The following is a 10,460-nucleotide window of genomic DNA, read 5'->3' as shown; positions in this document are numbered from 1 at the left end:
TAGTTTATTGTAAAATAGGAAGTAAAACTTTCTGAAAAAAAGTATTTTGAAACAAAATCCATCTATTAAACAAAGTGTAATAGATGGACCTGATGGTTTCCATTAGCCAGACAAAGTTCACATACATTTAAAGGTAGTAGTGTATCTAAACATGGACAAGAAAAAAAAACAAAAAAACACACACAAGTTAGGCAATCTATTTATTTTTGTACAAATAAGCATTATCAAAACTCTTATTTTACACTTAATTACAAAAGGGGTAAATATTAAAGGCTCTGTTAGGTGTTTTAGACAATTACATTCTTTGTAATTTCAATTTAGATGAACAAGAACAGTGAAGGTTTTTTGGGGATTTGTAAATATCAAGTTAGGTTACCGTTAGAGTTTCCTTATTCCTGATCTGACAGAAACAGCACCATAGAAAACTACATTTGCTTTTAAAATGTAAAGCGAATTAAAAAAGTTCCACAGACTTCCCCTACCATCAGCATCCCTGACGTTTCTGTAGAAATTGTTTTAAAGGTAAAGCATTACTTTAAGTTGGACAGAGCTGCAGTATTGCAGGTTTGTGTGATGACCCTAAAACACCGAAGCCACTTCGAAGGCTACAGGCGTCTACATCCGAATGACCACAGAGCGTCCCTTCTCTGTGGACACCTGGTACCGCTGCTGTTTGATGATGTCCAGAGTGTCTCTGAGAACCTGCAGAGTGAAAAACATCACCTTCAGATGGCTCCAACCTCATCTGGAAATCATTCAAACATAAGCTGATATTTTTACCTTTCTGGTTTCCTGTGGCAGAATGACTCCGTCGTCCCACATCCTACCAGAGGAAAAGAAGGCAGAGCTCTCCTCCTCTAACATCTTGTCCAGCTTGTGCTCCTCATGGTCATCATCAGCGAGAAGCAGTGAGCCAGCGTGACCCGGAGCAGTCAGCGACACTCTGGCATTGGGCCACAGGAACAGGAAGTTAGGGTCAAAAGCCCGTCCACACTGAGGAGAGACAGAGACAGTGAGCTCAGTCCTAGGTGCAGAATCCTTCTGTAGGACAGATGGATGGGACTTCATTATAAAATGGGAACTTATGGCTATAAAAACAAATAATTTAAGTGTTATAAATAGTTTATGGTCACTAAAGTAGATGGAAAATGTTAAGCTATAGAACTGAAGAAAAAAACTATGGTTGCTTACCATGGCGTAGCTTTCGGCGCCATGGCAACCACCAATCACTACAGTGATTTTTGGGACGGAGGCACACGCCACAGCCGACATCATTGAACCCTGAGCCTTCAGGCGGTTGCTGTTCATCTCTGCCTGAAAGAAAAGGACAGAGAAATCAGTTTTAAAACCTTTAAATCTTTTCTGCCACTTTGAACAGAACTAATTTCACTTCATGTCTTCAAGATCTTCAGATCTATATTTCTATAATCAAATATGTATCTTCTTCACATCTGCTAGCCAATTCGTGTTCTTGCGCAGAAAGAAAATTTGGCTGTTTGGCTACTGTTCTCACAGCTGGTCGGTGAGAACAGTGGTGTGATTGGACACCTGAGCAGCAGAAAGAGTTGGCGCCGCTGCCGGCGCCGTGTTCTGAAGGAAGAGGAGCGGCACATCTCTTTGGTCGCACAGCTGGACGAAATGACTTCCTTTTAACGCAGCTTCATAGGTCAGCGCTCCATTATTGGCTACTATTCCCACCAGGTTCCTACAGAAACAGACGACATATTGAGATTGCTCTGCTGCAAATCGGCCAAGGCAAACTGAAAAAAAAGGACTTTAAAATAAATCTTTACTGATCCGTACAGCAGAAGATGAAGTTAAAGGAGTCATTTTAAAGGCAAAAGGAGAAGCTGTGGATTAAATGGATGAGTCTAGATTTTTATGGTGAAGAGGTTCATCTATAGGAATAATGGAAAAAATATATATATAAAGAAAATGTAACACAGGGAAACCACAGACAGAATGTGGAGGCATAAACTTAAAGAATGAAGATCAAGTAAAAGTTACGGCACACCTGATTGGCTAAAAGAAATAACATCTCTTTCTCATATCGATGGCCCAGAGAAACGGGGTCATTAAAGTTCTTCAGATCTGACCAATTGTATGAATATAAAGTTCATAGTCAAAATATCAACAATTTAAATTATCTTTTATACTTTAAAACTTTTTTTTTCATAAACTGCAGTAGTCTATTAACTAGTTTGTTTCAGAATCAATGCAATCTCTCCAGCTACACCAAACAGCATTAAAATCTATGGATGAAAGTCAATATTTAAGCTATTAGTCAAAGTAAACATTTCTTAAATACTGTGCCAATGTAAGTTTGAGATATCAGCCTGATTTTAGAGCCGATTAACATTTTACCCATGAATCTTTGCAAATCCAGTGACGAGTGTGGTTCCATATCGAGCTTTAAATTCCTGGAAGCGGCTCCCATCTGTCAGACGACTCACGATCTGAACGGGAAAAGAAAATCCAAACATGATGGCTCTGAACCTGCTCGGCCTGCATAGCAAACTGTTTGGTGCAGCCGTGTTTTTTCCAGGTGCCTTACCATCTTAACATCTAGAGTGTGGCTATAGTTCTGAGGAGCGAGCCCCAGGAGCTCCTCAGAGCTGTGCAGAGGCTCCTCTCCTGCTCTCCTCTTTGCTGTGTCCTCCTCCTCTTCAGGCAGTTGGAAGTTCAGGGTGGAGATTATGTTTCTTGTCTGATCAAACGCCTCCTTCTCCTCCCATGCAAAGTGATCCACACAGCCGCTCACCCTAAAACGGGGCAGCAAGCAGACAGCTGGAGATATGAACTCACTCATGTCCGCGGCCTTGGTTTATGGTTCTTACTCTGCGTGGAGTCGGGCCCCTCCCAGGTCCTCTGGTGACACCTCCTCTCCTGTAGCGGCTTTGACGAGCGGTGGGCCTCCCAGGAATATGGTTCCTATCCGGTGCACCATCACCGCCTCCTCTGCCATCGTGGGGACATACGCTCCACCCGCAGTGCATGACCCGCACACGAGCGCCACCTTTAACATCATTAACCACATTTAATTGACACGGAAAATGATAAAGATACTAAAAAATTATTATTGTATTGCAGTGGCATATGAGAAATGTCCGAGCTCAGGTGCCTCAATCGACTCTAATACGAATTCTTAAATAAAATGAAGTTTCTTTAAATAAAAAGCTGACTTTTTGATTTGTCTAAATTAGTAATCCATTACTCTTTTTTTACTCTGCAGTATAAATATAACAAAAACAAAATTCAAATTTTTACCAAATAAAGGTCTCCTTTACCCCTGGTTATTTGGGCATTTATCAGGGAGGTGATCCCCCCCCAGCGAAGGAAGCTGATGAAGTTGTAGACATTTATGCTCGTTTTTAGAGAAAATATTCACAGACATTGTAAAATGTAATATACCGTAAACAATCTTTATTTTTTTATTGCATCAAATTGCAATCACATTTGCCCTCTGCATTTAACCCCACACTTTGATGGACGAGTGGGCTGGTCATTCAAATGTTAATATGGAAAATATTCAACACAATTTATTTCTTCTATTAACACAGCTTTGGATCTCATACCAAACAGGACCAAAAACATTTAATAAGTTTTACTAAAAAAAATAAATTTAAAAAATCCACGTAACGAGACCAATATTCTATTTTGAGCATAAACTAATTATTGTTTTCTTTACTACCTCAGATGAGCGAGAACCTTCTGATGTTATAGTTCCATTATGATTCATAGATCTGCTTTCTAAAAAATCTGACTTCTTTCTTTTATTCAAAGTTGCACTTTTAGTTTGTTAATGACAAGGTAAAAAACAAAAAAATTGTCAAAATGTTTATTTGTGTGCTTCAAAGAAAGCAAAAAGTTATTTTTGTGAACCAATAAGTACTTCTAACTTGACACTTTAGTGGCACAAAGTTTAAACTGCAAGCTAGCTACATCCCAACTCACTGATTAAGGGTACGCACTGAAATATTCTGACCTATAATGAGAAACGTAAACAATTGGAGTTTATTGGAAATCTATTAGAACTTCACCTGGAAATTAGCAGTGAATCCAGCCTTTGATTTAGCTTTTTAACAACAATAATTATCTGCCAAGGTAGCGCTGGGAGTTACGACGTCAAAACAAAATCACAATTAATTAGGCAGTTTTACCTCGATAATGATTAATGCATGATTTTTTTATCCACTTTGCTTTTATCTTTTTAAATATTTTATGTGTTTCTTCTTTTATTTTTTATCTGTGATTTTTGAAATGTGAACGTGTGTGAAAGGTGTACTACTACTGCACAAAAATTGCCCATACTGGGACAAATAAAAGCTACTGAACTGAACTGAACTGATAAATGCTTCTGTTCCTCTATCAGAAATAAAGGTATGTGCAGGAAATGCAACTGATCTATTTATAATTAATTTATTGAATAAATCACATTTCAGATTACTTTCAATTAAATATTAAAGGTTTAAATCATTCAGGTTTAAATGTTCAACAATGTCTCATTGAACAGGAGAAAAAGGTTACTTCTGATGCACACATTTTTGCGCAAAGGTAATGGAGCATTTTGCGAACCTTTGAACGTGGCTCTGCTGTAGGTGGTGGAGGTTGGATGGGTTACTTTGGTTAGTTCCAATCGTTTTTAGGCAAACTTTGCATTTCATCATCTTTTGCTCAATATTTATTTGGTGCCACTGAACTGAGCATGCAATGAGATCAATGTGCATTGTTTAAACTCACACATCCTCACTCAAAACCAGTCTGCCGCATGCACAACTCTGACAACGCCCTCGATTTCTTCTCTGCACATCAGCTTCATCTCTGCTCTCGCTCGGCTCCACATGATTAACTGATGTAATTTAATTTACAGCTGTGTTAATCGCTTTTTCACCGAGTCCCTCCTCTATTCTCTTTGTCTACATTTTTGACTGGATCGAAGTGATTAGACACTTGTGCCATGTCCTAAAGGGGAAGGAAATACCAGCCACCAGCGCACACACTAAAAACGGCACAAGTAAGTTAACTTCTTTCACCTACCATAGGAACATTTTTGACCGGTTATCGTAGTGAATAACGATAAAAATCAGGTTTATCGCCCAGCCCTATGGTAAGGTACCTCATTTCCACTGTTAAACACGGTGATAGATATGTGATGCTGTGGGCCTGTTTTATGTCACAAAAACTCCAGAGTTCCTTTTAATAATCATGACCCAGGACGTATAGAAAGATTTTTGATTGAGTGAGTATTTTCTACCTGTGGAATCTTCATGGCAGACATGATGGCTTCATTATAGAAGGTTCTTCCTCCCTGGTTCTTATCAGGAAAAATCTCAGACTGGACAGTTCATTGAAGGAGGGAATTAAGAGTGAAAAATGGCTGTTAGTATGATCCGTCTATCTGTCGCTGTCCTGAAAGAAAAACTTTTTTTTGGGGCATTCAGACCTGCAGAGGTAGGAAAGCTCCACCAGAGTCTACCAGGTAGACACAAGGCAGGCGGTTCTGAATGGCTACCTCTTGTGCCCTCAGCTGCTTCTTCACTGTGATTGGATACGCGGTGCCGCCTTTCACTGTGGCATCATTGGCGATAAACACACACCACAGACCATTGATCCGACCGACGCCTGGATACAAACACACACACACACACACACACACACACACACACACACACACACACACACACACACTCACACACACACACACACACACACACACACACACACACACACACACACACACACACAGGGTGAGCCGTAGAGTCAGAACAGTCAGAGAAACGCAGTCAGACTGGCTTAGATATGCAGCATAGTACCAAAGACACAGCTAGAGGTTTCTGACCGGTCAGGCAGCCTGCTGAAGGGATGTCCCCGTACGGCAGACCCAACCCGGCGAACGGCGAAAGCTCCAGGAAGTCGTCATCGTCCAACAGGAGGCTGAGCCGCTCCCTGACCAGCAGCTTCTTGTTTCTCTGAGTGTGTCTGGCTATGGCGTTCTCCCCTCCGCCTCTCATCACCTTCTCCTTCAACTCCGTGTACCTAACAAGTAGAGACTGGGTGTTAAAGATGGAAAAAGACAGAAAGGTTGACGGTGTCAGAAGTAGAGGCCTCGCCTACCCAAGACACTAAAATACAATACAACAAAATTAGATCAACATCTTCATCATGGAGAATAAAATTAACAGATGAAAAAAAAAATTAAAATAAAATTAAAATCTAAGTTTTTTGTCTCTCATTTCTGTACATATTGTTTCGCAAAGTCTTCGACAACATATTTGATTAACTGACTGATCTTTAACCCGTGGTTAGCAGCGCAAAGAAGCAGAGGGGACTTTTCCTCTGCAGACCTGAGCTGAACCTACTTCCTTTGGCAGGCGCTGCTGTTCCTCAGGTTTGCCTCATAGACGTGGCGCTGGATGGGCTGCAGGGGGCGCTCCAGCACTGGGAAGGCGCTGCGAAGAGCTTTCCGATTTCCTGCCTCTGAGCTGGCATAGCGAACGGAAAACGGCTCAGCAAATCTGCAAAACAAAATTCAAATGAGAGTGATTTAAAAAGTGTTTTGCAAAGGTATACATGAAGGTTAGCACATTACGACGGTTTAATATATATCTATTATTATTATTATAACCAAACTGGTTTACTAAAATGTTTTGCTCATTCTTTTTTTACAGACTAACTCAAACTTAACAGAACAACAGTCTTTCCTCAGACTTTCCATTGGATTTAGGCGTGAACTGTGACTGGACCATTCTATTAGGATAATATGCTTTAAGATAAAGCATAGTTCTGGTTTTAAGAAAAGTGTTCTCATCCCAAGTTGAACCTCTGCTTAACTCTCTACTCTTCTGCAGCCTGAAACCAGTTTTTAAGGATTATCTGCAGATAATCTCCAATCCAGCTTCCCATCCACCTGGATCAGCGTCCCTGTGGCTACACTAATGAAGCTGCCCACTATGTTCTATTATGGAGATGGTCAGATGGCGTCTCTTCAACACACACAGCGATCTCCAAGAAATTACTACTTTGTGAACAATTGAAGGATTGCATCAACACTCTTTAGAAATACTGGATAAAAAGTCTGCATAAACTGCAAAAAGTTAACTAAAAGTAACATTTTATTGGAACAAGTGTGTTTGTACCCGATTAGAGTAATGAAATGTCAATGGAGTAAGATTTTTGGAGTTGAAATAAAAAAAGTGTTTTGTTTTTTTCACCATCTGCACTCACTGGCAGTTCGTTGTATAGATTAGGAATAAAAGATTAAGTCACATGATTGTTACATTGTAAAACTATATTAACTGATTTTAAAAAAAATGGAAACAGATGTCCAGCTTGCAACTGTCACTCATCTACATAAAATGGAATTTATCATAGACCATTTTAGGATTATTTTCAACTTTTACTTTCAATAGGCTACAACGAGGGGGTTGGTGGCATAGGGGATGGGTTAAATACGGTGGATGGTTTAAAAGTCAGAATTCTAAGAAAAAAAGTCAGAATTCTGAGAAAAAAAGTCAGAATTCTGGGGAAAAAAAGTCCGAATTCTGGGGGGAAAAAAAGTCAGAATTCTGGGGGAAAAAAAGTCAGAATTCTGAGATAAAAGTCAGAATTCTGAGATAAAAGTCAGAATTCTGAGATTAAAGTCAGAATTCTGAGATTAAAGTCAGAACTCTGAGATTAAAGTCAGAATTCTGAGGAAAAATTCAGAATTCTGAGATTAAAGTCAGAATTCTGAGAAAAAAAAGTCAGAAATTTGACGAAAAAAAGTCAGAGAATTCTGAGATCTCATATTATACTGAAATAAAATGTAAACATCTGTAAACTTTTTGTTTGTTTTTTCAGTGGCCCTAATCCTCTTCCGTAAAATAAGTCATATCAAAACTTAATATAATATTACCAAGTACTTAAAGCGTCAAAGGTCGTCTGAACCATAGATATCCATAATAAAGGCTAGATGTCTTACGGCGGAGTCTCAAACGTCCTCACCGGCGGCCATCTTACCACAGGCAGGCTTTCTGTTGTGCTCTGTGGTACCTAATGTAAGGTGAGTGATCAGCACGAACACAAATACTCTTATCTCACTGAATTCTTGACGGATTTACAAACAGTTTGGTTTCTTACAAACATTATGAACGTGGCTATTATTCTTGATGCTTGAACATGTCGAAATTGCAGATTTTCTTGACGAAAAATGACTTAATCGCGCAGCATAGCTGTGCATCACGGCTACTTGCGCAAGTTATCAAGGCTGAGACTATTGGTCAATTATATAGGTTTTACTGACACCAATAACGATTGTATGACAATTAATCTTTGGTGTAAATTACAATCTTTGTGGATGTGGTTGTAGTTAGTTGGCTAATAACAATAATCTGAGTGTTGTTGTATTTTCATTATTAGCCTAACGTTAGCTGGCTAATAACAAGAAGCTGCGAAGTGAGACCTAACGTTAGTAAGTTAGCAGCTAACGTTACAGTTTAGCTAGCTGCCTACGTTAACCAGCAACTTTACATCAGTGGATGAGGCAGAATTTAACATGATTTCCAATCGATTTGGTCTGTCAACACATCTTACATTATGTTACAGGAATTTGCTGGGTTTATTAAAAGGAAGATGCCAGACTTTTGCTATGACATAATAGTATTACAAGATTGTTGTTGACTCAAAGCTTTTATAAGTTTGTATTAGTTTCATTTGGACAACTTAAAGATGGTGTTGTGCCAAACATTTTCAACTTTCCAGCTCATCTTCAAAGGGCATGTGTATCATTGAAATTTAATCACATATTGATATACCAATCTTATACACTGTGAATTGTTGTTGGTCACTTTTGTTTTTGTTTCTGCAGGTTATATAATGTGTAAGCAGGAGGAGAAGATCTTCCATCCCCGTTTGCTGACATTCCTGCGCTAGTACATGACCACAGCTACCTTCCTGTCCGCTTTGATGGCCTTATGGACAACGCTCTCTTGTACATTACACAGAAGCTCAATAAAACCTTCCTTTTCAAAGGGCATTAGCCAAGCTATGTTTTTTGGGTCATTTTTTAAATCTGTCTTCCATGTGTATACCATCACAGTAGTGTAGGTGGGGATTTCAACATGCTACATCTATATATACTTGTGAAGGGGACTATTGCACCAATTTTAATAGCAAATAAATGTCACTTTTATAATGGTTTAAAAATAGGAACTCTTGTGTAATTACCCCTGATATATAATCCGAATAGTCTACATGAAACTTCAAAGTGTTACCTTTAATTTGAAACCTGGATTATGCTTCTACACCAAGAGGTTGCCACACAATAAGCCTTTTCTGTCATTATTCCATATTTTATTATAACAATAATATTCATATTATAAAAGTATGTATGTAAATATAAATAAATTAGGACTGTGAAATAATTAATCACACCCAAATAAAAGTGTTTATTTATATATATATATATATATATATATATATATATATATATATATATATATATTTATATACATATTAAAATATATATATATATAAATATGTATATATACATATATATATATATATATATATATATATATACATATATATATATATATATATATATATATATATATACACATAATTTTATTTATATATATATATACATATTTATATGTATATATAAGCCTTTTTTGTCAGTATTTCATATTTTATTATAACAATAATATTCATATTATTAAAGTATGTATGTAAATATAAATAAATTAGGACTGTGAAATAATTAATCACACCCAAATAAAAGTGTTTATATATATATATATTTATATATACATACATATTTATATATATATATACACATATTTATATATATATATATATATAGGTATCCATATCTATATAGATATCTATATAGATATATCTATATATCATGTTGCCATTCAGTACACTGAGTTTTATTAGCATATATTGATTTAACATAAATACCTTGTGCATGTGTATATTTATTGCACCTGTATGTTCTATTCAATGTTCTTTTCATATGAAATTCCATGGTTATAATTATTCATAAGTGTGCAGTATCATAACTACATGTCTGACTTTTGTTTAACAAACCAAACAGTTAGACAATTGAGGAAGTTATGGTTATTTAAGTACATGCGCCTTTAAAACACAATGTTACGAATGAGCGAGCTGCCTGTGGTAAGATGGCCGCCACGTGCGGACATCGACCCCCATTGGCCAGCAGCGCGGACGAGACATCTAGCCTTTATTATGGATATCTATGGTCTGAACTCGCTGCGGATGTTAAAGAAAAAAAGAAAAAAACACCAGATTGTGATCAATAATGATCCATCTTATTACCTTAAGATGCAGCGCTGCATGGTCCACTTGTCAACGCTGCAATTAAGTTATTTACAGCTTTAATAAACTAAATCCAACCACAAAATGCATTGGACTAAACAGCAACCATCTAGGGGGCAAGAAACAATTCATCTTCTTCT

The 10,460-nt window shown here is 37.6% G+C and overlaps 1 protein-coding gene across 1 annotated transcript; it reads right to left on the bottom strand.

Moving 5' to 3' along the window:
• Nucleotides 1-183: 183 nt before the first annotated feature.
• On the bottom strand, nt 184-10,458 carry si:ch211-198n5.11 (methylcrotonoyl-coenzyme A carboxylase 2). The gene is made up of 12 exons (XM_038295003.1): nt 10,321-10,458; nt 6,360-6,515; nt 5,840-6,036; nt 5,444-5,622; nt 5,255-5,335; nt 2,838-3,016; nt 2,555-2,762; nt 2,365-2,456; nt 1,549-1,705; nt 1,192-1,314; nt 781-993; nt 184-702 (listed from the first exon to the last, which is right to left on the bottom strand). The coding sequence occupies exons 1-12, from the start codon at nt 10,338-10,340 to the stop codon at nt 616-618; spliced, it is 1,692 nt and encodes a 563-aa protein (XP_038150931.1). The 5' UTR covers nt 10,341-10,458; the 3' UTR covers nt 184-615.
• Between the last annotated feature and the right edge of the window lie 2 nt (nt 10,459-10,460).

This window comes from Cyprinodon tularosa, unplaced genomic scaffold, assembly GCF_016077235.1.
Source record: "Cyprinodon tularosa strain WSP-4 unplaced genomic scaffold, ASM1607723v1 ctg35, whole genome shotgun sequence".
In the NCBI taxonomy this organism is placed as follows: domain Eukaryota; kingdom Metazoa; phylum Chordata; class Actinopteri; order Cyprinodontiformes; family Cyprinodontidae; genus Cyprinodon; species Cyprinodon tularosa.
This window is presented reverse-complemented; position numbering and strand designations above follow the sequence as displayed.